A 27660-nucleotide genomic window follows, 5' to 3' on the forward strand; every position below is an offset into this window, starting at 1 on the left:
AGAAAATCTGATTTTTTCATTCATTCATTCATTCATTCATTCACTTACTCAAACACTCTTTGAACCACTACTGAATGCAAGGAACTGTGCTAGGGACTTTAAAATATTAGACTGACCCACAGGATGAATGTGGAACAATCTCCATTACATAACTGAAAAAAGCAAGCTTCAGAACACTTCGTGTAGAATGCTACCATTTGTATTAAAAATAGATATATAAATATACATATTTATAAAGTTGTGAATTCATCGAATTGCTCAGAAAGGATACACAAGATATAGATAACAGCAATTAACTCCGGAGAGGGAATAGGGAACTGAAAGCTGACCTCCAATGAGAAGCTTACTTTTTTCCCATCGTATACTCTTTTGTATTGTTTGAATGTCTTACCATGTATATGTATTAATTTTTCAAAACACACAAACATTTTTAAAACGAGTAAAATAAGGTGTGCTTAGTGCTGAATACGCAGCGGTGAAAGGGCAGGCGGGATGGGGGAGGGTCCTCAGGCTTCGGGAAGGCCAAGTGTGTTGGACTCGCTGAGCCACACGTGTTGTTAAGTTTTCAAAACCCAGACTGTTTACATAAGGGAACAGTTCTCTCTACACACTCAATGAGCTTTATAGTCACTCTGCATAGCGTTTTACAGAGATAAAGCAGTTGGAAAATAAATACTAGTCATTTGTCAAGCCTCGGCATGTGTTTAATTGTAGTTTCTATGAGGGCGGGGATTTTATCTGTTTAACTTCATCAGGAGAGCACTCCAGCTAATGTGCAGATAAGTGCTGCTTACGGCAAGCCTTTTCTGATAAAAATGATAGCACGGCCATTAAAAACACCTTGAAGAAGAAAAGATCAAAAGGTATTGGACCCTGAAGGCACCAGGCTCCCTGCAAGGGCTAGGCAGCCGCCTCTGGGGACGGACGCCCCCCTCCCCTCAAAAGCAGGGTCTTCAAATGGCAAGTTAAATCCCGATGGGAATCCAAGGTAATAGCGACACTGCCTGTGCTCTTGTCACAAGCAAAGGTGATGTGCCGGGCCCTCCTTGGGGTGACGAGGCGCAGACTGACTCCAGAGAGAACCTGGCACTCCACCCGCAGGGGAGGGAGGAATGTGGATGTCTGCAAACCCGACAAGCTGGCCTCCGGCCAAAGCAGCAGGTCACGAAGACAGCACAGTGGCTGACACCAGGGACTCAAGAAACCAGACAAGCCTGACTCAGCACCCTCCCGTACAGGTGGCCCGGCAACTCGTTGAACCTCTCTGCGCCCGTTTTCTCCTCTGTGAAGGGAAGCATAACTGCGAGATCCATCATCGTGAGGACGATGAGGCTCACTAGAAAGTATTTAGCAACATGCTGGGCACGGGAGCAGGGCTTAACGTGCTGTTGTCATCGGGATGACTAAATAAGGGAGAGGTGTCCCAGATTGGTCATAACTGGCCATTGGCATCCAAGGGTGAATGGCAGGCGAGGTGCTCTGAAGTCACAGTAAGAATCCCTCACTTTTGCCCGGCTGGTGTGGCTCAGTGGTTGAGCGTTGACCTATGAATCACGGTTCGAAACCCGGTCAGGGCACATGCCCGGATTGTGGGCTCGGTCCCCGGTGTAGGACGTGCAGGAAGCAGCCAATCAATGATGCTCATCGTTGATGTTTCTATTTCTATTCCTCTTTGAAATCAATACAAATTTTTTTTTTTTTTTAAGGAATCCCTCACTTTTATATAGTGTTTCATAAAAATGCTTTCACACTCATCATCTCACAGAAGCCGGAGAAGCGAGTTGGATGGGAACGACTCCCTCTGTTTTGAAGGGGTGGGGCCGGTGCAGCGAGGGGTTTTGTCGAGAGCTGGTGATAGCAATCACTAAACTGCAGAGTCTCTCTGAAACTGAGGCAAGCACCAACCTTTCCCAGCGCCATTAGCATTTCCACTGAAGATGTGGCATTTGACAGCGGAAGAAAATGATTTCTGTTTTCAATTGTGAAAAGGTCGAGCATGTTTATCTAACTTAGTAATGTATACTTGATATTCAATACCTCCCTTGAAAGATCCTCTCTAAGAACGCAGCCAGCACTCACTTCCCTTTGCTGTGCTAGATCCTGTCGGGCATCAGAAGGTCAGAGGGTCAGAGGTCAGAGGACACCCCCACACCCCCAGTGGTTAGGTCCCGACTCTGCCATCAGTGAGTGAAAAGGCAGCCCAGCCTCAAATACCTAATTCCAAGTCTGTCATAGCCAAGTTCCCTGTGGCAGTGGCAATCCCAGGCCCCTTGGACGCTGCAAGGACATGACAGAATTCCTCCCTCCAGCAAAGGGTTCTGTTGGGTTGAAAATCCATTTGGAGGAGAGATGGAGGTGCCCAGAAAATTTCAATTGGCCCTAGAGCCAATGCCACTAGCCCAGGGGAGACCTTGAAGGTGACTCTTGACTGGCATTAAGACCCTCCCTCACCCCTTCAGAAGGTCTCTAGAGCAGTGGTTCTCAACCTTCTGGCCCTTTAAATACAGTTCCTCATGTTGTGACCCAACCATAAAATTATTTTCGTGGCTACTTCCTAACTGTCATGTTGCTGCTGTGATGAATCGTCATGTAAATATCTGATATGCAGGATGGTCTTAGGCGACCCTGTGAAAGGGTCGTTCGACCGCCAAAGGGGTCGCGACCCACAGGTTGAGAACCGCTGCTCAAGAGGGTCAGGAAGTCCCAGGCTCCCAGTGTCCTAACCACAGCTCCAGAGTCTAGAGGACGCCGTGGACAGGAGGGACACAGCTCTCCTGCAGCAATGGGACATGGGGGGCGTCTGGGAAGACCCTCAGGGGGAGCAGGGTGGGGCCAGGCTCACCTGAAGAGGAATACAAGAGCCCACCTGCATGGTAAGAAGAATATTTTTATTTGAAATCTAGTCTGAGCAACATGAGGGTAGCCAGGAGGAGGAGGGGCCTGCCTGGGGCGGCAGCCTCTCTGATGGCACAGGAGCAAGAGCACAAACATCCCAACGTCTGTGGGCCCCAAGCCCCTGGTCAGGAGAGGCAGGCGGCCGCGGACGAGGCGCACGCTCCTTCTGAAGGGTCTGCCCTCGGCGCCTGCCTGCCTGCCTGCCTGCCTGCCTGGGCCGCACTGCTGCTCCCCGGGCCCCAGCCAGGGGTGCTGCAGAAGTTTCTCCCGCTCACGCAGAGAGCCAGCGGGACAGCCAATTCTCCGGGACTACTCTGGGGGAAAGAATCAGAGAAGGCAGGAAGGACGGGCAAGGTGGCCGAGGCCCGCGTCAGGCCAGGCTGGGCAGAGCTCTCCAACAGGAACTGCGCCAGCCCCCCTCAAGCCCCCTTCTCGGGCTCTGTCCGCCCAGAGAGCTCGGAGGAGTCCCCTGGCTGAAGGCAGCAGTGGGGAGCCTCCCGGAAGAGCACAGCCGCCGAGGGTTTCAAGCGGAGTGGACAGCACTGGGGCTGGAGGGTTACAGACAGGAGCTGGGGACTGAGAAGCAGCACAAAGCCATAAATAACAGAATTCAGATCTGTGAGGGTCCCGGGCGACCCCACATCTCCTGGGGCCGGGGCACACCCAGCTCCCCGCAGCTCAGGGCAGACACGGCTCCAGGGCACAGCCTGCCACGCACACCGGGCAGAGCCTTCTATTTTCCACTGTCCACACGGCAGGCGCAGCACCCGCAGCACCACCCGGCCTCCGGTCACACCTGAGGGGACGGTGCGTGGCTGTCCTGGTCCTGAGAGGCCAGTGGTGGACTCTGAGCGTCTCGGACAATGTCCTCCTCAGGGGCCGGGCCCGGCGACCTCCTGGCCTCTGGGTCACCTGACAAAGGCTCGCCAGTACATTCTTCCAGTCCGTTTTCCCTGGTCTCCATGGATACCTCCTCCCCAGGGCCTTCTGGCTCCGCTGCCTCCTCTGCCGCCTCGGCCGCCTCCTCCTCGTCCTCCTGGTCTCTCACCTTGTGGACGATGAAGAGGTGGCGGCTGAGGGAGCTGGTGGAGGTGTAGCACAAGCCACAGAAGGGACACTGGGCCGTGGAGCTGTCCGCCTGGTGCTGAGGTATGTGGCTCTGAAACTCGATCCCCGAGTCTGTGGCAAAGCTGCATTTCGCGCACTGGAAAAGGGACTTGTGCCTCTTGACAGGGGAGGCGGCCTGGCCGTTGTTGGTGCCGGGAGCATCCTCCGCCCCGCTGACCCGTCTCTTCAGATGGTTCACCTGGAAGGGACACAGCGTCACCCGGGTCCAGGCCGAGCTGAGCCCGGCACGGGAGGCCCCACCCACGACCAGCGCAGCCCAAGGCCTCGCAGAATCTCCACCCAGGCCAGGGTCACCCCGGCCCCGAACGCTTGTTTGACTTGGGTCTGTCTGGGGGTTTTTTATTTGCTTTTTAAAATGTGACGTCTGCTGTGGCACAACATTCCAAAGATACAGGAAGGGCATGGAGATTGCATCCCTCCGGCCCACGCCCAGGCCTGCTCTCCAGAGATCGCGGTATCGCCCGGCCTCTGGGGCTCCTCCCGGAGATATTCTACACGTTTACAAAAACAAAGCTGCTCTTTCACACGATGATAGCGCTGCACGCACACGCTCCTCCGCCCTGTTCTTTTCATGGCACAACATGACCGGTGCTGGTCTCCATGCGGCGGAGACAGAGGCCACGCTCTCCTGACAGCAGCATGCGGGCCCCCTGTGGGGATGGGCAGTCCCCCCTGGCGGGCATTGAGTCGCGTTCCATCTGTCACGCACACGGTGCTGCAGTGAACATCCCTGAACACACTTCTTTGTGCCCAAGGCCAAAGACACCGGACAGATAAATCCAAGAAGCCGACTTGCTGCATCGGAGGGTGTGCGCTTTTGGAGGTCGTGAGCGGGGGGTTGGGGGGTGCATTTTAATCGCAGGCAGATGTTGCCAAAATGCTGACACCCCACCTGCTATGTGGGCAAGGGCCTTTGCCGATGAGCGAGAGCCCTTCTCTGAACAGCCCAGATGGGCGGTCCTGGGCCTCCGGGAGCTCTCGGCTCCCCAGGTGTGCCGCGCCCCTCTGAGGCGCAGTGTGGGATGAGGCTACAGTGAAGAGGGAGGCCAGGCTGCCCCCAAAGTTCACCAGAAATGGGCCTGGAACAGGGATGAGGTCACAGGATAAGGACCCAGCCCTAACCGGTTTGGCTCAGTGGACAGAGTGTCAGCCTGTGGATTGAAGGGTCCCAGGTTTGATTCCGGTCAAGGGCACATACTTGGATTGTGGGCTCTTTCCCAAATAGGGAGCATGCAGGAGGCAGCCAATCAATGATTCTCTCTCATCATTGATGTTTCTATCTCTCTCTCCTTCTCCCTTCCTCTCTGAAATCAATAAAAAAATGTACTTAGCCGAACCGGTTTGGCTCAGTGGATAGAGCGTCGGACTGCAGACGGAAGGGTCCTGGGTTCAATTCCAGTCAAGGGCATGTATCTTGGTTGCAGGCACATCCCCACTGGGAGGCGTGCAGGAGGCAACTGATCGATCTCTCTCATCGATGTTTCTAACTCTCTATCCCTCTCCCTTCTTCTCTGTAAAAAATCAATAAAATATATTTTTTTAAAAAAATCAATAAAATATATTAAAAAAAAAAAAAAGAGGCCAATGGGCTGCCTCGCGGGTCTCTGTCCCTGTCCTTTACTTGTGTGCAGTCCCAGGTGTGGGTCACACAGGCTCGAGAGTGACCCACCTTGAGGGAAGTTGTCAGGGCTGTTGTGACGTGGCCACAAGGACCAATGGGCGCCCTGTGGCCTTCCCAGTGCCCCTCCAGCGCCAGCCCTCACTGAGCAAGCTGCTCTGGTGGGCAAGGGCTCCACACTCACCTGAGGGGAATGTCCGCCCGGAGGTCTGACTTTGGACGTCTGGTTCAAATCAGGGTTTCTGATGCCATGCATAAGGCTGATGTGGCTCTCCAGGAGGGAGGGCCGCGGGAAGCTGGGGCTGTCCTCCGTGCAATACCTGCGAAAGGACGGCCAACGGAACGGTGTGAGATGACAGGCCGCAGCGCCCAGCGGAGCCAGGCAGGCAGGCAGAGGCTGACGCTGCTTCTGGCTCCAGGGCTGAGAGCCTGGAGCAGACAGAGAGCGGGCTGGGTGGTCCTCAGGCTGGCGGGGGAGTGCTGGGCACTCCTCAGAGCACTTTAGGCAACAAGCCAGCCGAGGTGACAGACAACAGCAGGTCGGAATGTGTGCACTGGCCCTCGGCCGTGAGCTTACCCTCCACTGCCTGGTATCACTGCCCAGAGGTCCGGGTGCCGGGCTGGTGGTCAGCATGAGGCCAGCGTACGTGCTGGAGCACAGGCAGGTGGTGCTGCCGGGCTCACGGTCACACCACCGCTCCTCATAAATCACAGGGCCCTTCACCACTGGCCGGCAGTGCAGCCGGGGTTAGGGGAGTGGGCGGGGGAAGGCCTCAGAAGCCCCCAGGGCCTGGGAGCTGGTTTTGACCTGCCCTGACTTCTGAACTAGTCACAGCACTTTTCCATTTAAAGACATGCTGATCTCAGAGTAGAGAAATGCCATGGACAGTCTTTTTGGGTCTCAGACCTCCCGGCGTCCCCCTGCGGACACTCACCCACACGTGTAGACTTTCTTGACGGTGTCGTGGTTGTTGCGGATGTGTTTGCGCAGGCTGCTGGGGGTGTGGAAGGACTGCTCACACTGCCGACACGGGTACCGCTTCAGTGTCTGCAGGCCACAGAAAGCGGAGCATCAGGACTGCAGGAGAGTTCTGGGTGTGCCCCCTTCTCAGATGACACGGGCAGAAAGGATGCCCACAGACCTCAAAGGACCAGGAATCCTAAGGGGTCGGCCACATAAGGGGCCGCTGACCCCACAGGAGAGAAGTCCAGAGAAGCTGGTGCGGCCCTGTGACCTGAGACTGCACTTACCCGACCGTGGCTCTTTTTCATGTGGGACACGTAGCTCTCCCGGTCAGGAACCCACTCCTGGCACTCCTGGCAGGTCCAGCCAGTGCTCCTCAGCCGGGGCTTGCCCTCAGCCCTGCGATGGGCCTCGGACCTGCCCCAGCGGCCGGACGGCAGGGAGCTGCCCCGAGCAGCCACGCTCGTGGCCGGGGGCTCCGTGGAAACTCGAGAACCAGGGCGGCTGGAGGACGTGTCTGCTGAAGACTGGAGGCTTGACAGCTCTTCCACGTTTCGGGGAACACCGTGCGTGCTCTGGGGATGGGGAGAGCGGTTACTGACTGGGCAAGGGGAAAGAGGCACAGAGTCAGACCGCCTGGGCCCGAGGCAGGCACCCTCCTCCCAGCCTCCTGCCCCAAGGCCACCCACCTTGACGTGCTGCATCAGCTCCGGCTTCTGCGGGAACAAGAGCGGGCACTCGGGGCACTTGAAGACGCCCACCTGTGCCTGGCTGGCATTCTGGTAAAAATGCTGCTGCATGTGCCTCTTCTTGTTGAAGATCATCTCGCAGGAGCACTTGTACATGAGCCTGTGGAACAAGCCCCAGGGCGTGAGGTGGCCAGGGCTCTGCTGGCAGAACCACGCCCCCCCCACCCCCCCCCCCACCCCCCCCCCCCCCCGTCGCCGCTCTCTCTGAACCAGGGCCGGGCGTGGGAAAGCACTACTCTGAGCCAGAGTGGCTTCTCCAGGCCTCGGGATGTCTTCGGTGGACTCCGGACATCTCTGCCACTAGCCCCGGCTCCCAGGCAGACCCAACAGCTTCCCCTACAGCACCCAGGCCACTGGGCTCTGCCCCCGGGCCTGCTGGCCCCGGGGTTGCACTCACTGGGAGGGTTTGTGGGGCTGGGTGGGGTGCTGGGAGGCGCTGTGGTCCGCGGTGCTGCTGGCAGTCTTGAAGGCCATGGGGCAGAAAGCACATTTGTGGAAAACCTGGCAGTGTTTCTCCTGGATGTGGCTTTTCAGCAAGGACAAGGACAAGTTGATGGCCCCGCAGTGGATGCACCTGAATGACAGGGGGGGGGCGGGTGGGAGTGGAGGTTAGATCCAGAGGTGGTCCTGGAAAAGGAGGGACAGGGGACAAGAACAGAGCCGTGTTGGGACTCATGGTCACACCACCACTCGTCTGAGAAGGGGGTGCACCCAGAACTATCCTACAGTTCTGAAGCTTCACTTTCCATCCTTCACTCGTACATCTGAGAGCCTGCCTGCTGCTGTCTGGCATAATGCGGTCGCCCAGGGCCCCCCAAGCCCAAGCCACACCTGGTAGAGAAGTGGGGAGAAGCCCTCCCCTCCCCTCATTGGCCAGAGGATATTCGTCTGCAAACTAAAAACTTGGGCCCAGCTAAGAGAAGTTGGTGGGGGTGGAGAAGGGAGGGAGTGGTCAAAAAAATGATACAAACAGTATTCATTTAACGTGGTACAACTACAAGAGGAATTTCAAGAGGGTGTACCTCCCACAGGCTGGTACTCGCTAAGCAGTGATGGCCACCGAATAAGAAACAGGTAAGAAATGCTAAGCTCCCCGTAACAACCACCTTAAAACAAATGGCCCCAGCCCAGGAAGAAACACTCTAGAGCAGCGGTCCCTGAGGCCCGAAAGGTTGGCGACCGCTGCTCTAGAGCATCCCTGTCCGGTGGCACTTGCTCTGATGATGGAAGTGTCCTATGCTGCAACGTCCATGCTGCTCTTCAAATTTAAGTTGATAAAATGAAACGGCCAGACGTACTGGACACATTTCAAGTGCTCAGTAGCCACTGTGGCTGGTGCCATTCTGGACCATGCAGCTCGTCAGTGCTCTGACGTCTCCTTGGTGGGCGACTTTTCATTTCTCTTTCTCCCTACTAATTGCTATTTTCTGCGTTTTATTTAGCGGATATGTCATTTTTTATTATGTATGAACTGTCTGCAACCACTTTTCTGAAATTGAGGCCGTGTTGGACTCTTCTTTTGACTTCAGATACCTCTCTATAAACGTTGCCTTTGAGCATGTGACCTGCCTCCTTGCCAACCTGAACCCACAGAGTCACACCCGCTCATGCTCAGTCCTTCCTCCTGCCCGTGGACACACACAGGCCTCCCTCCAGGAGAAAACACCTCCGACCTCCCTCTTGCTGCAACACTGCCTGCCACATGCCTGCCCCGTAGCCGTGACCCCTGGGAGCTCTCGGAGAGGGGCTGCCGCTGCCCTGCGGAAAGGACGCGCCTTCACTTAAGAACTCCTTCACGATCCACAGAAACCATCACAGAATCCCAACCACAGTTTTTGTTTTCCTTCGTGTGTGTGTGTGTGTGTGTGTGTGACTAGAGGAGGCGGCAGGGGTTGCGGAATCACCTTTGCAAACATATGAGCAGTGAGGAGCAGCCTGCAGAACCAGAAAGCTGCCTGCAATGAACGCCGATGAACACTTACTACTACACCTGGACGTGCCGCGGGGTTTCTGTACCAGTGATGGCGAACCTTTTGAGCTCGGCGTGTCAGCATTTTGAAAAACCCTAACTTAACTCTGGTGCCGTGTCACATATAGAAATTTTTTGATCTTTGCAACCATAGTAAAACCAAGACTTATATTTTTGATGTTTAGTTTATATATTTAAATGCCATTTAACAAAGAAAACTCAACCAAAAAAATGAGTTCGCGTGTGGCCTCTGACACGCGTGTCAGGTTCGCCATCACTGCTCTATACAAACCACTTAGTTATATTTATTTTTCTCTCCTGTTAAACAATAGAGTGGCCAACCCTAGCACACAGAGTAACTTCCACACCACAGGTACTCTGAGGGGAAAAATCCACATATTTCCAAATCCCTCCACAGTGGCCAGGGACACCTGATACTGTAAAGACGCTGCCCTGTGGCCTTATTTGTGTAGTTGGACTGAACTCCTGCAGGAACAATCCTCTTGAAAAATTCGCCTGAGAACACATCCTATTTGCCCAGTAGACACGCTCTTCAAAGAAACCGCACCGAAAGTAAGAATGTGGAGGGGTAAACGCACGCCAAGCAGCCTCCGTGGAGGAGAGAGAGAATCCAACCCCATGACACAGTTTGTACCAAATTGTTAAGAAAAAAAGAGAAAACAGACAGGGATAGAATCATATGCTGTGAGATATGTAGTTTTAGAAAAGAGAAAGAGCAGTAATAATTTTGATTTTGCTAACAATCACAAATAATAAGAAAATAACATACAGTGGGGCCTTGACTTACGAGTTTAATTCATTCCAAGACCGAGCTCATTAAGGAGCTCGTTAACTCAAATTACTCTATCAACTCCATGCAAAAAATCGGCCGAAGAGAGACAGCTGGTATCTCAAAAAACTCGTTAGTCGGGACACTCGTAAGCCAAGGCCCCACTGTATTATATTCTTATTTAAGACAACCTAAATTTGTTCCCTTATGACATCATTGGCCACTCTCCAAATTATCAACAGAGAGCAGAATAATTTATACAGTTTTAAATATATATATATAGTGTATATATACATTGCATATAGAATATATAAACATAAAAAAGTATAAAGTATACAGGCTTTTTACATTGTCTTCAAGGAAAAGCAAAAGTAATATAAAAAATAATATTGTAAAATTGTACTAAAGCTCAATGAAATGGAACATAGGTACTTTTTGAGAATTTATTTTAAAATATTAATACCTACAGAACAAGAGAAAATATTTGCAAATTATGTATCTGACAAGGTACTTGTATCCGGAATATACAAAGAACCCTTATGACTCCATAATAAAACAACCCAATTTAAAAATGGGCAAAAGATCTGAATAGACATTTCTCCAAAGAAGATATACCAATAGATGCTCAACACCACAAGCCATCAGGAAAAGCCACATCAAAACCATAATGAGACACCATTTACACCCACAGGGCGGCTAGAATCAAAAGTCAGAGCAAATGTTGGCGAGGATGTAGAGAAAGAACTCTCATGCACTGTTGGTGGGAACGTAAACATGGTACAGCCACTCTGGGAAGCAGTCTGGCGGTTGCTCAAAAAGTTAAACCGAGTCCTGGCCAGGTGGCTCAGTTGACTGGAGAATCGTCCCCTGCACCAGCAGGTCTTGGGCTCGATTTCCAGTCAGGGCACATACCTAGGTTTTGGGTTCGATCCCCAGTAGGGGCATATGGGAGGAAACTGATCCATGTATCAATGTCTCTCTCTCTCTCTCTCTCTCTCTCTCTCTCTCTCTCTTTCTCTCTCTCTCTCTCTGTCTCTCTCTTTTTCCCCCTCCTACCCTCCCTACCCCCCATTCTCCCTCTCTAGAATCAATTTTTTTTTAAAGTTAGACTTAGAGTTACCATATGACCCAGCTGTTCTACTCCTAGGTATGTACCCACAAAAACTGAAAACATATATCCACACAAGAACTCGTACATAAATATTCATTAGCAGCATTTTTCATAATAGCCAAAAGGTGCCTATCAACTGACAAATGGATAAACAATATGTAGTATATACATCCAATAGGATATCATTCAGCCATAAAATAGAATGAAATACTGTATATGTGTTACAACATGGGTGAATCTTGAAAATATCATGCTCAGAGCACATATCTTATGATCCATTTATATGAAATGTCCAAGATAAATCTACAAGACAGAGAGTAAATTAGTTGTTTATGGACTGAGGGGGTGGGAGAATAGTCAATGTAGAGATTTTGTGGGTAAATATAGACATTTTTTAGGTGAATATGTAACTCTGAATATACTGAAAACCATGAGATTGTACACTTTAAGTGGGTGAATTGTATGGTATGTAAGTTATATCTGAATAAAGCTGTTACCAAAAAATATATTAATAATAGAAGGTCTTAACTGTAATGAATAGTGTGTTAGTGTGTATGTCTTTGGAATGCAATAACAGATCATTGGAGATTTTGATGTCTGTTATATTCAGTAATCCTTCCAGAATGTATAGCTGAGTCACAATACATTTTAGCTGACATTTCTTACAAAAAGGCTTGAAAAACTAAACTGCTTTGGAAACAGTTTCCTTTTACTCATACATAAGAAAGTAAATAAAATAATTAGAAAACAAAAAACTCTATTCATCCACCTGTATAGATTCAAAGTTAAAAATCTAAGTGTTGATTGCATGTCTATTGGATTGGATCTCGGAAGCAGCACACGCTTCAGTCACAGTTAGCAAACAAGGTGTTTATGTTACAGGACACTGGAACAGCACTCGTCAGGTGTTTGGCTTAAAATGTAGCCTGGGAGGCTGCCAAGCCCTGCTCTTCTGCAACATGGCGGCAAGGGCTTCACACAACGCTGTTTGACCGTTTCGTTTCTCATGCACTTCATTCTCTGTTCTCCATAACATGCAACGAAATTAGTCTACATTTGGATGTGTTTATAGCAAGATAGAAAGCTGGAGTCATCACTAACCCTCCCCGTCCTCACCCCCGTCTACAAGCTATCACCGAACCCTAACGCTTACACTTCCTGGATCTCTCTCAATTCTACCTTCCCGCCGTCCCAAGTCCATGCCTGAGCTGAAGCCCTCAGCATCTCACCTGGACCGTCACACTTGCCTCTCCAACAGTCTCCAGTCTCCACCCTCTTTAACATAACATGTCAGCTTCCCAGAAACAATCGAGCCAATCACTCCTCACTGCACATCTGTCCATAGCTTCACTGGCTAAAGACCAAATGTCTACCAAGGAATACAAGGTTGTGCAAGGCCTGGCCTCCACCAACTCCGGGTCTCATTTCTCACCTCTCCCCCCCATTCCTCCTGACCCACCTCTACAGAAATGCTGAGCTTCCCATAAGCCCTGTTGTGTGTGCTAGTATCCCGCCCATATCCTTGCTCCAGACATACTCTCCCTTCCTTTTGTCTGAAAAACCTCCTAATACCCGCTCTCTGAAGTTTCCCTGGGCCATTCCTCCACACGGGACTTACCACTCCGAGTTACAACTTCTGTGCACATGTTTATAACCTACCAGACTGAAGCCCCTTGAGCTCGGGGAATGTGTCTTAATCATTTTTATATCTTCAGTGTCTGGCACAATGCTAAAGACAATAATAAGTACTAAAGTTAAATAGACTAAAACAATAATTTTTTTTAAATACCAAAGAAAAGAAAACCTTACTAAATTTGGGCAACATTAAGTTTCAGAAGTGAAAGTAATAAAATAAACCATGAAATGTAGTAACTCCCAAATGCAGTAAACCGGCACAGGAGACCTGATGGGGGCGATGTGAAAGTTAGAGATCAGTGAGCTTTGGAGGGTTTTCCCCTATTCTTTTTCCTGAAAATGACGTCTTGCTTATATATGTTTGACGCATTGGAGGAGATTCAGTCTCAAATAGGCTTTTCTTGTTCTTACTCTGAGGCCGACCATTTTTCCATTCTCAGGTGTCACTTGCTTCTCACAAACTGACAAAAACGAATCAACACGGAGACACTAGAGCCCTCGGAGTTTGGAGTCTGGCAGCTCCATTTGTTAACGAGAATTGGGAACATTTCAAAGTGCTGCAATTAGTAAATTTATCGTTGAAATTGTGCTTTCCATTTAATACGCCAAACACAATAACTCTGTGAGCAAATTAAATTAGCATCTTTCAAAAAACCAAGCTGACAAAGTGAATGTTATACCTTCCCCTCCGAGGCGATTTTTGCTCATGTTTAATTTTGTTTGAACTCCGTATTCTTCTCCCGCTCCCGCCTCTTGGTGTCTAGAAAACATACCCATCAGCTTGTCTTACTAGGCCAGAGCCGAGGGCTCCAAAGACCAAGCTCAGCAGCAAGTTCTGGGCCAGGAGAAGGACCGGCCCCCGGGCAGCCCCCGGACAGGACAGCGAGCCAGGCGGCACCCACCTGTAGCCCACCTTGCGGGCATAGTGCAGGCAGTTCTCCTTCACGTGGGTCTGGAAGTAGGCGGAGCGACAGAGGACCCCACACTCCGGACAGCAGTACGGGGACTTGTGTGTGTGGATCCGCTGGTGAGCACAGAAACTGCACTGGTTGGGCAGCAGCATCTGGCACACCGGGCACGTCTAGGAGAGAGCACGGAGAAGACGGTTCACGCAGGCGCCGCCGGCCTTGGCTCTCCAACCACAGCTGCCTGCTTTCCCAGGGCCTGGGTCAGAACGGCCCTCCACCCCCTGCAACTATCCTCTTAGGACACTTGACACCCTAGACCTCACTGGGAGTGTTGATACCGCCCCGCCCGTGTGCCTCAGGGGTTGAGTGTTGACCCATGAGCTAGGAGGGTACGGTTCCATTCCCAGTCAGGGTTTCGGCCTCGATCCCGGGTAGGGGGTGTGCAGGAGGCAGCCGATCGATGATTCTCTCTCATCATTGACGCTCATCTCTATCTCTCTCTCTCTCTCTCTCCCCCCCCCCACCCCTCTTTGAAATCAATTTCAAAAGCATCTATTTTTTAAAAGTGTTGATACTGACCCAAGCAAGCCTTACCTTGTTAATCACAGACAGACCAGGCCCTGTTTTCCCGATTAGTCCTGTGCGAGGACTGTGAGGGTTTCTTCCCTCTGGCTGAGCAGAGGGCCAGCCTTTCCCCTCCAGAGGCCTAAGGCCCTTCTTGAAGTCTGAGCTCTCACTGCACTGCCACACTCGCCAGGTCCTCACCCTGGCTTGGCAGCGGTGATTCCTACTCAACGCCTTGTCAGACGGTTCGGTGACTTCCTACGGGGACCGGGGACCAGAGCATGCCCCGGCTGCCTGCAGAAGCCCCAAGGGCACGCTGACTGAGGGTCTTGCCAGCTTCCATTTCCTCAGCCCTGTCTGTCGGCTCTGGGTGGGCAGGGGCGGAACCAAGGAAGAGGAGTCCTGCAGCCAGACTCACTGAAGTTCTAATGGGAGGAACAATGGGCTGAGGGTGCCCACATCTGGAGAAGTCCTTCTCAGCAAAGAGAGGCAATTGTGCTGCTCACTTGGGGGGGGTGGGGGGGTGGGCCTGACCTGGGTCCGAGGAGTTTGCAGAAGGACAAGTCGTTAGGGAGGACAGAAAAGGGTCTCTGCTTTAATCAGCTAAATCCAGATGGGGGGCCTCTACAGGACAAACCCAGCTCTTTCTACAAATAAATGACAAGGGGGCGAAAAAAGAGAGGGAAGGGAACTTTTGATTTGATTGAAGAGAAATTTTCAATAACTGCAGTGTATGTATGGCACTTATTTGAATAATAATTCAAGCTAGCCAAGTGCAAAAAAGAATGAGATACTACCTTTATTATATTTTTATATTATTGTATTTAACACTAACTTGGAGCACTCTGGATATATGATTATCTAAAAACTAAGCTGTACACCTGAAACCAATACAAAATAAAATTGAAAGAAAAAAAAGTATCCACATCATTAAAAAAAAAAAAAAGACTAACTTAAGCATAACATTGGGACATTTGCCACTTGATATTAAGATTTGATAATGAGAGATTATTAACTTTAAGAAATAATGATACTATGTTGATATTTTGGAAGGGAAATCTTATCTTTTAGAGACACATGAAATATTTACAGATACAATGATGTTTGGGTTTACTTAAACATAATCTGTTGGAGGGGAAGGGAGGGGTAAGAAAATACATGAAAGCCCTGACCGGTTTGGCTCAGTGGATAGAGCGTCGGCCTGTGGACTGAAGGGTCCCAGGTTCGATTCTGGTCAAGGGCATGTACCTTGGTTGTGGGCACATCCCCAGACGAGGGTGTGCAGGAGGCAGCTGATCGATGTTTCTCTCTCATTAATATTTCTAACTCTCTATCCCTCTCCCTTCCTCTCTGTAAAAAATCAATAAAATATATTTTAAAAAGAAAATACATGAAACAAGGTGGACCATGAGCTAGTACTTGTTCATTATACCATTAGGAGAATTCATTAACCATCCTTCCCACTTTTGTAAATGTTTGGAACGTTCCATAATAAAAAGGGTTGGTTTTTATTTAAGTATTACTTTAGGCGAAGAACAGTAAATGAGCATGCCCTTTTGTGTAAGAGGAGACTATCACACACACACACACACACACACACACACACACACACACACACACACACACCTATTTGCTTTTGTTTGCCAAAAAGGAGCAATGCAGTGATAAACCAAAACTGATAAAAATGGTTACCTATAAGGAAGGAGGGAACAGGGATAAAACGACAGGGATGGAAGCAAGACTTCTCTCAATGTACCCTGCTATACAGTTTTAATTTTGGAACCAAACGTGTGTTTTGTTTTGTTTTTAATCCTCACCCGAGGATAATTTTTTCCATTGGATTTTAGAGAGAGTGAAAGGGAGAGGGAGAGACAGACAGAAACACTGATGTGAGAGAGACACATCGACTGGCTGCCTTCCACACGCCCCTGACCTGGGCCAGGAGCCTGCAACCGAGGTACGTGCCCTTGACCAGAATTGAACCTGGGAACCTTCAGTCTGTAGGCTGAGGCTCTATCCACTGAGCCAAACTGGCCAGGCGGAATCAGATGCTTTACAGAGTTTTTAGGTAATATGAAATGAAACTAAATAACCAAAAGCATTCCCTAAGAATTGAAAAACAGAAACATATAACCTAACTAACATCAAGTAACTATATCAACTACATAGAAAAAAGGATTACTGCACTCCCAGGAACCTTTCAAATACAACATCTTGACCAATATGTCCTTAATGAGATACATCCTGCAGGCAGGAAGACCTATGAAGACACACCTTTCTGTAGTTGTCTTCATGTTACAAATAATATTGGTTTTGATACTTTGAAATTTGTGTGTGTGAGTGTGTGTGTGTGTGTAAAAGGAAAATCTTAGGAACCAAGACTTTCAGTGTAAAATCAGTTCCATAAGCACTCTATAATCTTACATCTGAATACCAGCATAAACTCATGATCTTTTTTTCTTTTTAAAAAAATGACTTCTTTATTGATTTTGTAGAGAGAGGAAAGAAGAGAGATAGAGACATAGAAACATCCATGAGAGAAACATCAATCAGCGGCCTCTTGCACACCCCCTACTGGGGATCGAGCCCAGAACCCGGGCATGTGCGCTCACCGGGAATCAAACCATGACCTCTTAGTTCATGGGTCGACGCCCAACCACTGACCCACACCGGCTGGGCTCTTTCCTCTTTTTAAAAACTTCTATTTCTTAGCTCTCGCCACTGAAAAGGCCTAGAAACAAAGATATATCCAGTAGCTGTGAGCATCTCTGCTGCCCAGAATGTGGCCTCTAAATACCATTCCGCAGTTAAAGAAACTTGGCTTCTTGGGGAAATGGCTGATTCTAGGTTTGGCACAAGAAATGTACCAGGGCACCTTGTTGGGGCTGAAAGCTTCTCAAGGCTTAACTGGTTTGTGTCCAAAAGGGACACAGGAGTCACTTTGAAGAGGCTCCCAGGGACCAAAGATAACTGGAGCATCAAAAAGTATGACTGAAGCCGAGCTGGCGTGGCTCGGTGATTGAGCATCGGCCTCTGTACCAGGAGGTCACAATTTGATTCCCGGTCAGGGCACGTGCCTGGGGTGTGGGCTCGATCCTCAGTGCAGGGTGTGCAGGAGGCAGCCGATCCATGATTCTCTCTCGTCATTGATGTTTCTACCTCTCTCTCCCTCTCCCTTTCTCTAAGAAATCAATTAAAGAAACATATTTTTTTTTAAATGAATGAGTTCATGATAACACTAAAACTAAAAATAACAGACTGTCACTGACACCTATTAGGATGGCTACTATTTAAAAAAAAAGAAAATGACAAATGTTGGTGGAAATGAGGCAAAACTGAAACCGCTCGCTGTTCACTGTTGGTGGGATTGTAAATTTGTGCAGCCACTCTGAAAAACAGTATGGCTATTCCTCAAAAAGTTAAATACAGAACTCTCATGATCCAGCAATTACACTTTTGGGTATTATGTACCTGAAAGAATTGAAATCAGGGTCTCAAAAAGGTATTTGTACACGCACATTCGTGGCATTATTAGCAATACCCAAAAGTCAGAAGCAGCCCAAGTGTTCATCAACAAATGAATAAACTAAATGTGGTTTTTACATACAGTGGAACATTATTCAGCCTTAAAAAGGAAGGAGATTCTGACACATAGAAGACATTATGCTAAGTAAAATAGCCAGTCACAAAAAAACAAACAAATACTGTATGATTCCACTTAGATGAGGTACCTAGAGTAGTCAAATTCATCGAGACAGGAAGTTGCCAAGGGCTGGAGGGGGAAGGAGGAGGAAATGTTGTTTAAGGGGAAAGAGTTGCAGTTTTGCAAGATGAAGAGTTCTGGAAACTGCAAAAGAGTGTGAATGTATTTAATGCTACAGAACTAAGTAACAAAAAGAAAGAATAACATTAGAAAAACACCCGTCTGCAAGTCTTAATATTAGTGACTCAAGCAGCAATTATTGGGTATTAAAATCATTAGGGTAAAAGATAGGGAGCTTTACAATGAAGGGATCAGAAAGCCACTGTCTAAATTCCCCCCTAAGGTCTGCATCATTAAGATGCAGACAATCAGACACTTTGCACCTCCCTGAAGTCATGAAATGTGGAGGACACGGGACTCCCCTCCTCAGCACTGACCCCGAACCTAATGGAGTCTTTACTGCTAATTTCTAGTCTACAGACAAAGTGTGGGATTGAAAAAGAACAAGTTAATTATCTGAGGAAGCAATCAGGCAAAGCCAAAATTATCCTGGAAAGTTCTCAGGAAGCAATCAGGCTCAGGACCGTCCCGGAAAACCCTCCGGACACATGGCCCAGTTTCTTTAACAAACCAGTGACGTGAAAAAAGGGGGGTCCGATCGGGTGGATGGGACAAGGTACTGTTTTAGACGAAAAGTGTAAAAGGCTTATTAGCCAATGCAAAGTGTGGTCCCTGTTTGGATCCTGATTCAAAGACAAGTTTTGTCACAAATGGGAAAATCTGAATATGGCCTTGTGTTAGGACATATGAAGGAATTGTTATTAATTTTGTTAGCTATGATAATGGCATTAAGAACAAGAAGAAACTGTCTCTCTGTGCTGACATCCCACCCAAGAGGGTGGCTTGGAATGTCAGGGGAAGGACCCCCCCAGCCACTGCACAGGGAGGCAGGTGGGGTTCAGGGACAGTCTCCCAGGAAGAACAGAGAAGGCCCGCACATGCTGTCCTGCAGTCACTCAACGACCTCCGAGTGGAAGAGTGAGACCCCCCCTCCCCCCGCTTACCCCCTGCCCTAGACCAACCTGAAGCTAGGGCACTCGTTCCGGGAAACCCAGATCCAACAGCCATCCAGGCTAGTTTTGACCCCAGAGCTCGAGCCTCACCCTTTCTGTGAGATTCAGAGGCCACTTTTATAGGCATGAGATTTTAAGGGATTAGAACGAGGCTGAGAGGCCTGACAGCCCTCCTGGTGGTCCCTCCCCTCCTCTAGGCTGGGCCCTGCTGTCCAGCTGCTATTAGACGAGAATGACACAGAGAAGAGGCAGGACCAGCAGGTCACCAGCGGGGGATCCTTTGACCCAGACTTCCCTCACATGTTAGAAGACACCAGTGAGGAACAGTGTGGGGGGAAAAAGAGGCCCAGGCATCAGACCTCCACTGGCAATGGCTCTGATCACAGGACTCAGAAGGTGCAATCTGGGACCCAGTCAACCCTGCTGGTACATGAAACCCCAAGGAGAGGGCTGGAGAGACCATACCCCACCTAACTCACCGGGAGGAAAATACAGACACGGAGGTGAACATGAGAGGCAACAGCGACCCTCGGCACCTCTGGTCCCTTTTGGAGCTGCAGAAGCCCCACCGTCCCCCCCAAATTCCTCCTCCTGCCTCTACCCCACATTCCCGAGGCTGCCTCACTCGTGACAGCTCCCTGTTCTCAAACACACGTGGCACTGGCACATACTGTTGTCCCTCTACCTGAACGCCCTGCCTCTCCCTCCTCCACGCTCAAATGTCACGTGTGGCGTCACAGTGAATTGTCCCTCTGAGGCACTTCCTGCAACGATGTTGACAAGCCTGTTCCAACCGGCTCTGCATCTGCACACTCTCAGCTGTCTGGGTGGCGAGCTCTGTGCTGGCTGTGCCACCGGGAGCTCCAGGAGGAACAGCGCGACTCCCTCTCGCTGGCACCTGAGCTCAGCTAGGAACACACATGCAAAGCTCAGAGGCCCCCAGCAGGCGTCAGGCCCCTGCCGAACTGACATAAAAAGAGCTCCTGGATCAGCCGGCGTCACCCGGTGGGTGAGCATCGACCTATAAACCAGGAGGTCACAGTCAATTCCGGGTCAGGGCACATGCCCGGGGTTGCAGGATCAATCCCGAGTAGGGGGTGCGCAGGAGGCAGCCGATCAATGATTCTCTCTCATCACTGATGTTTCTACCCCTCTCTCCCTCTCCCTTCCTCTCTCTAAAACCAATGAAAACATATTTTTTAAAAAACATAAAAATAAATTTAAAAAGAAGCTGCTGTACTTCTGCCCCAGGCTCTGCAGCCCTGGCTGAGGGAAGCTGGTGCGGGGCGGGCCTGGCTAGGTCAGGAGAGACTCCTGCCACGTGGAGGAGAAAAAGAGACTCTGGAGGCGTCTGGAGCCCCAATTCTTCACCGGGCGCTGCTCCCTCAGACAGCCACGGGCACAGAGGGTGCCAGAGGGTATCCCCAGCACAGACGCCTTTTTTTCTTCTTTGAAATAAAGCCAGATCTCATCAAACATAACCAAGAACGGGGAGCAGATACGCGCGGCTGCTTTCCTAGAGGGCTGAGAGCGAGGAAGGAAGGAAGAGGCCCACAGGTCAGCCTGCTGTACTTCCCTCCACGTCAGCCCTGACACGGGCCCGGCTGCAGTTTCCACAAAGGATTCTGCACAAGGCGCTGAGCCCACGGCAGGCGGCACGCAGCAAAGGATGGTTCTTAGAAGGACAGACCGAGGCGCAGAGCAGTGTCACACGACCTCTGCCCCGAGTCCTGCGGGCACCTGGGAGGGCTGCCCGGACACCTGCCAGCAGAGACCTAGCCCAGGCCTGATCAGGGGCCCTGGCAGCCCACTGGGGTGGGAGCTGAGTGGACTTTGGGGCACGTCCACATAAACGCTCACCCAATCTTCAGGGCCTCCCGTCAGCTGAGGGCAGGATGCTTTTCTCAGTCGACACCAAGCACCATCTAGTCAAGCAGGTCGCTAACCGTCCAGCAAACATCCTGTTCTCAGACCGCTCAGATGCCACCACTGCCCCCATCGATGAGCCCGTGGGAACCAGGGCCTGACGCCCGCCACAGGAAGGGTCACTCACCAGGCCCTCGGTTTTCTCCGTCATCCTCTGGAAATGTGCCGCCATGACCGTGTGGTCGCGTATCTGCTTGTGACATTCGAGACACTTGACCCCGTGCCGGATGAGCCTCACGGGGTCTGGGTAGAGCGGCAAAGCTGGAACGGGGGAGCTGGCACTGTCCGAGGCGGGGCCTTGTTTGGGGGAGGGAGGGGGAGGGGGGGCCGGGGCTGGGGCCAGCGGGGCCGAGGAGTTCACGGGGACCGCCACGAACATTTGGTCCGCGGAGATGGGCTTGACGAGCAGCTGCGAGCACTGCATGACCAGCCCCTTGCTCTTGTGGTCGCGGGCGTGCCGCAGCAGGCTGCACTTGTTGAAGAAGAGCAGCGTCTGGGAGCAGAGCGTGCACAGCACCTCGATGTGGACGCTCCGCCGGCTGTAGTGCTGGCTCAGGCTCTTCTCTAAGGCAAACGCGTCCCCGCACTCCAGGCAGCAGTACCCGCTGGCGGGCACGTGGATCCTGCTGTCCGCAGGCGGGCTGAGATTGGGCGCGTAGAGGGGCACGGGGTTGGAGCTGTGGAGGACCTTGCTGAAGACCTCCACGACCAGCGGGGCCGCCGTCTTCACCTGGTGCACCAGGGGCACGGACATCTGTGTGGGCTGCGGCTGGCTCCGCCTCTGCGCGGAGGACTTGGCCGTCACTGAGGCAGCCACGCTGTGGGGGACCAGGTTCAGGTTGGCCAGGTGCACGGCTTTGGGCAGGAGGTTGGCAGAGGCCGGGGTGGACGCCTGCGGTGCGGTGCTCTGCTGCTGCTTCTTGCCCGCCTGGGGGCCCGGGGCGGCCCCCTTCGGGGCCCGGGACCCAGAGCCACAGCTGGGGGACGAAGGTTCGCTGGCCTTAGTCACGCTCTCGAGCCCTTTCCTGTCGCCCTGGGGGCTCCCGGCATTTGTGTCCCCCTCAGGAAAGTGCTCGGGGGCAGGCAGGGCAGCGACCTCGTCCTCGGGCACCTCGCTCGGGGCCTCGGCAGCGGCACTCCCTAGAGGTGACCCGGCAGGGGACTTGGTGGGATCGTCTGGGTCCGGCAGGATCCTTGTGACAGTCCGTTTGATCTGCCCCGACGATGTCTTAATGGTTTTGATCCTGACTCTGGGAATCGCCGGTGGGGAGCTGGCGGCCACCGAAGGCGAGCCCTTGCTGCTGCTGTCGCTGCAGATGCTCCGGGGGCTGTCCGGCGGCTTCATACTTTTTCTCGTCGCCTCCAGGGGGCTCCGGGGGCTCTTTGGTGACTTGGGCATTTTGGGGCTGCCTTTGGAGCCCTCTTTCGTGGGCCCTGAGGGGTCCTTGGTGTGGCCAGGATGGTCCTCCTTGGCGACACTGGCGACCCTTTTGGCCTGCAGGGCCACCAAGGCTGCAACACAAGAGGACAGCTTGGAATGCGCCGGCTTAAGTCGCTGCCGCGGGGGCACTGACGAGCAGGAGCCGAGCTCGGCGGCGAGCCCCTTGGGCTCTGCAATACTGTTGCTGGGGTGGCTGTTGAAGTCCAAGGCGTCCCCAAATAAGTGCCTGGCATCCAGGTCCTTGTGAGGCTCCGCCGCCTTCTGCGCCCCTCGCTCATGTTCCTGCTGGCTCCCCAAGGGCAGGGGCTCGGGCTTGGGCTCCTTCTTGCAAAAGTGATCGAAGATATGCAGCTCCGGGACCGGAAACTTAGCCAGAGCCTCCAGGACTGGGCCCCCGACAGGCCCGCACCCGGGAGGGGGTGCGAAGTAGCTGTCGGAGTGCTTGGGCTTCAGCCCAAAGCCGTTATCTTTGATGGCATCCTCGGACTCTGGGCTGGAGATTGGACTGAACTGGCTGAAGGTGGGGAGTGGCTCTGACTTGCAAGGCCCCAGCTTGCCCGGGAAACTCCTGGCACTGTCTCCATTCATGAAAGCGGAGTCAAACTTCCCACAGTCGTGGCCCAGGCCGTGGGGCTCCGGAGGCAGGTCCGGGCCCCGGAACCCATTGTGCAGCAGGCTGGGAGCGATGTGGTCTTTCTCCGCTTCGAAGGACTCCTGGCGGCTGGTGTTCTTGACGATGACACTCACGGCAGGCACGTCTGAGGATGAGCCCGAGTGGGACAAGGACACGCCCTCATCCATGCACATGCCCGGAGGCTTGAGGGGATTCTCGTTCTCCTCGCTGGGGGTCTGGATCGCCTCCTTGGCGTCGAGGCTGGTGGGGTCTGGGATGTCAAAGGCGGCCAGAAGGTCATCAAAATCTGGAGTTTTCATATCCCCCATGGCTGGACGCCGGCAAGGGCTATAACAGAGACAGAGAAGAGAATCTCATCACCAGGCTCCTGCTGGACCCGGCCCAGCGTCACCTTCATTGCACACCCAACACACTAACACACACCCAGCCAGCACGCCCACCCACAAACGCCCACCCTAGGGGAAGTCACACACTTGTGCTTCACCCCAACAGGTTTCCAAAATGCTAGAGACACAGAGGGAGGGGCGAGGAGGGGGGGTGTTTATACGTAGTGACAAGCCCAGCAGGCCTTACACCTCAACACCTAGGAACTCCTGGCTGGTTGCACAGCCAAGAGGCGCAGGCGTAGCACACTCCCTCCACCTGTCGGGGAACATCATCTCCATGTGTACTGGCCAAGTCACTCACTCAGCTGGAGAAAAGGCGTGGCTCAGCACCTCCCTTCTTCAGAAAACTTCTGGTTCATATATGTGATGTGGCTACAAGTTCTGCTAATTCACGCGTAGTTATCATTGGCTTTGTATAACTCTGGTTTCTTGCTGCATAAATTTCAATCAAATTCAAAATGATTTGCTATTGCCAGGATTTATGCTGCCTCATAAGTACACTCTAGAAAATTATATTATCCCCTTGGCATTTTTTTATTCCAGTCAGCATCTACTTAATTCCTTCCTTTTCACGCTAAAACTGTTATTGGTTGGTGAACAGACCACTGAACCTGAGGGGCAGGGTGACTCTTAAAGTGACACGTAGTTATCAAATCAGCCAGGAACGGTTTTGGAGGAGCCTTGAATTTTATTTCAACTTAATATACAAGGAAAAGAAAATCCACCTGTTTCCTTCATCACCTGGAGAAGCAGAGCTACAGAACTATCACAACAGAGGTTAGGAAATCCCTATGACACTCCCACTCCGTGGAGCTTGGAGCTGGCTCGCTCAAACCTGCCAGAAAGAAGAAAAACCCACCGCCTCCTGTGCTCAGCCTCTGAATCCTGCATCTGCTTCAGCATCTCGAGCCTTACTTGCTTACATGCGTCCTACACCACGTTTATCCTGAAAACTTTTCTGGATGCAGACTGACGCAATTCTTTTAGAAAGTAGTATAGTTGTCTCACAGAAACCAGATGAGGAGAAAAATCCTTGGGTCCAAGAAGCCCATTGCCAGAAATTTATCCTAAGAACAAATATTCCCAAAAGCCATATGCAAATGTGTGCAGCGTTATTAAAAACAACACAGAAAAATGGGCGATATCTGTAATACTATCAAAGACCAAAAAAATATTTAAAAAACACACACATTATGCCCTGGCCAGTTTGGTTCAGTGGATAGAGCGTCGGCCTGCAGATGGAAGGGTCCCAGGTTCAATTCCGGTCAAGGGCATGTACCTCAGTTGCAGGCTCCTCCCTGGCCCTGGTTAGGGGCATGTGGGAGACAACCAATAGATATGTCCCTCTCACATCGGTGTTTCTCTCTGTCTCTCCCTCTCCCTTCACTCTCTCTAAAATTCAATGGAAAAAATATCCTCAGGTGAGGATTAAACACACACACACACATAAAAGACATATATGCACACATATACACAGAGTCCAGGAAGAGTGATTGACTGACAGACTATTATGCAGTCATTAAAAATTCTAATTATGCCCTGGCCGATGTGGCTCAGTTATTTGGAATGTCGTCCCATATGCCAAAAGGTTGTGAGTTAAATTCCCGGTCAGGGGCTTGTGTGGGAGACAATCGATGCTTCTCTCTCTCCCTCTCCCTTTCTCTCTGTCTAAAATCAAAAGAATAGTAATAGCCCTGAGACAGGACCATGTCGAAGGGCCCCGGGCCCGGCGGCTCCGCAGCTTCCTCGGCGCCCCCGGCCGCTACAGCTCAGGTGCTGCAGGCACAGCCCGAGAAACCGCAGCACTACACCTATGTTAGATACTAAAGAAGGCTTCCCCACAATCCATATGCATCTGCTTTGACTGGTGGTTTCTATCAACCTACAAAGACTGACTTATTGGTGAGGGCAGCTGGACAACTCTGAGAGCAACTTAGAGAAATCCACCCTGGGCACCCTCTGTAGAGGAACTCCTTCTCTGGAAATAGCACCCCAGATAAGTGCACAAAAGCAAGACACCCTCGTGGACCTACTTCCTCCCGCTTTCAACAGCCCGCTGCCTGAAGTGTGTAGAATTTGACAGCAGTATCGAGAGCTGATGAGGAGGAGAAGATGGAAAGGAGTCTAGCAACTTAAAAATCTCATAGCATTCTCTGTGAGGTGACTTTCTGTTGGTGGCGCAATTTATTTAAGATTTAAAGAAGATACTAAGGCCTGTGATAGTGTCATCGTGTCATATCTGAGCTTATTGAAATGTTCCCTCCTTTCCTTATTCTTGTCATCACAGTTTGCTTTTTGTATTCTTAAGTTGACGCGTTTGTTTCCTATTAGTACTTGAAACACCATATGGCCACCATGAGTTCTAACAGAATGACTTCTAACGAGGAGGGGGAAGGCCTGTGTTCCCACCTTCCTATGAAATTTTGGCCTATTGACAAAACTACCCCCTTAGTTCTAAAGACTATCTAAGCTTTTATTAATTTTGGTAAGAGCATTGCTATATCTTTTTGATGTCACTTTTATTGCTAAGAGGTGCTAGGCATTTATTAGCCTGTCACCTTAAGGTTTGTCTAAATCAAATCTACCCAAACATAATATAAATTAGAAACCTGTACTTGTATTTTCTTATTAAAAAAAACCCACACAGTTTAAAAAAAAAAAAAAAATAGTAATAGCCCTAACCGGTTTGGCTCAGTGGATAGAGTGTCGGCCTGCAGACTGAAAGGTCCCAGGTTCGATTCCGGTCAAGGGCATGTACCTGGGTTGCAGGCACATCCCCAGTAGGAGGTGTGCAGGAGGCAGCTGATAGATGTTTCTCTCTCATCGATGTTTCTAACTCTCTATCCTTCTCCCTTCCTCTCTGTAAAAGAAATCAATAAAATAAATATATTTAAAAAAATAAAAAAGAATAGTAATAATAATTTTGTTGTTATTGTTAATCCTCACCCGAGGATATTTTTTCCATTGATTTTTAGAAAGAGTGGAAAGGAGAGGGAGAGACAAAGAGAGAGAAACATCAATGTGAGAGAGACACATCGATTGATTGCCTCCCATATGTGCCCTGACTGGGGCAGGGTTATCGAGCCTGCAAACGAGACACCTGCCCTTGACCAGAATCGAACCTGCAATCCTACAGTCCGCAGGCTGACGCTCTAACCACTGAGCAACTGGCTAGGGAAATTTTTTAAAAATTTAAGTCCATGTACAGCCCTAGCCGGTTGCTCACTGGTTAGAGCATCAGCCTGCAGACTGAAGGGTTGCAGGGTCAAATCCGGTCAAGGGCAGGTGTCTTGGTTGCAGGCTCGATAACCCTGCCCCGGTCAGGGCACACATGAGAGGCAACCAATCAACATGTCTCTCTCACATGGATGTTTCTCTCTCTTTGTCTCTCCCCCTCCTTTCCACTCTCTCTAAAAATCAGTGGAAAAAATGTCCTCGGGTGAAGATTAACAAACAAACAAAAAAATCCATGTACATTTTAAGTTATTTTTTAAATTCTAATTATGCTAAGTGTCCTTCCACAGATGACTGGATAAGGAAGAGGTGGTACATGTACACAGTGGAATACTACTCTGCCAGAGAAAGATGAAAGAAACATTGCCATCTGTGACAACATGCATGGATCACGAGAGTCCCGAGCTAAGTGAAACAAAGAAGACAAAAAAGGACAAGAACCCAATTTCCCTTCTATGGAGCATATGAAACAACAAGCAACAAACAGCCCGGCCTCCATGGCTCAGTGGTTGAGTGTCAACCTATCAATTCCTGGTCAAGGCACATGCCCGGGTTGCAGGCTCAATCCCCAGTAGGGGGCGTGCAGGAGGCGGCCAATCAATGATTTTCTCTCATCATTGATGTTTCTCTCTCTCTCTCCCCCCCTCCCTCTGAAATGAAATAAAATAAATTCTTTCTAAAAAAAAAAAAAAAAAAAAAATCAACAAATCCATAGATACAGATAACTGAATGGAGGTTACCAGAGGGGAAGGGGGTGGGGAGGATGAAGAGAGCAAAGGGGGTCAAATATACGATAACAGAAGGAGGCTAGACTTTGGGTGAGGAGCACACAATGCAATATACAGATGTTGTATTATAAAGCTATATACCTGAAATGTATATAATGTTATTAACCAATGTTACCCAAATATATTTAAATGTTTAAAAATCCT

General features: G+C 50.5%; 1 protein-coding gene across 3 annotated transcripts in view; it reads right to left on the bottom strand.

The window, feature by feature from the left end:
• Positions 1-2867: 2867 nt before the first annotated feature.
• Positions 2868-27660, bottom strand: part of ZNF592 (zinc finger protein 592) — a 49678-nt gene continuing 24885 nt past the window's right edge. For all 3 annotated transcript variants that reach the window (XM_059678006.1, XM_059678004.1, XM_059678005.1), the window contains 8 exons: positions 21161-23435; positions 13762-13940; positions 7752-7928; positions 7295-7454; positions 6893-7180; positions 6577-6689; positions 5826-5961; positions 2868-4201 (listed from right to left, as the gene is read on the bottom strand). In XM_059678006.1, coding sequence (XP_059533989.1) covers positions 3686-4201; positions 5826-5961; positions 6577-6689; positions 6893-7180; positions 7295-7454; positions 7752-7928; positions 13762-13940; positions 21161-23416 — 3825 coding nt within the window. In that variant the 5' untranslated portion in view covers positions 23417-23435 and the 3' untranslated portion in view covers positions 2868-3685. The remainder of the gene's footprint in view (positions 4202-5825; positions 5962-6576; positions 6690-6892; positions 7181-7294; positions 7455-7751; positions 7929-13761; positions 13941-21160; positions 23436-27660) is intronic.

The sequence above is a fragment of the Myotis daubentonii genome, chromosome 21 (assembly GCF_963259705.1).
Source record: "Myotis daubentonii chromosome 21, mMyoDau2.1, whole genome shotgun sequence".
NCBI lineage: Eukaryota > Metazoa > Chordata > Mammalia > Chiroptera > Vespertilionidae > Myotis > Myotis daubentonii.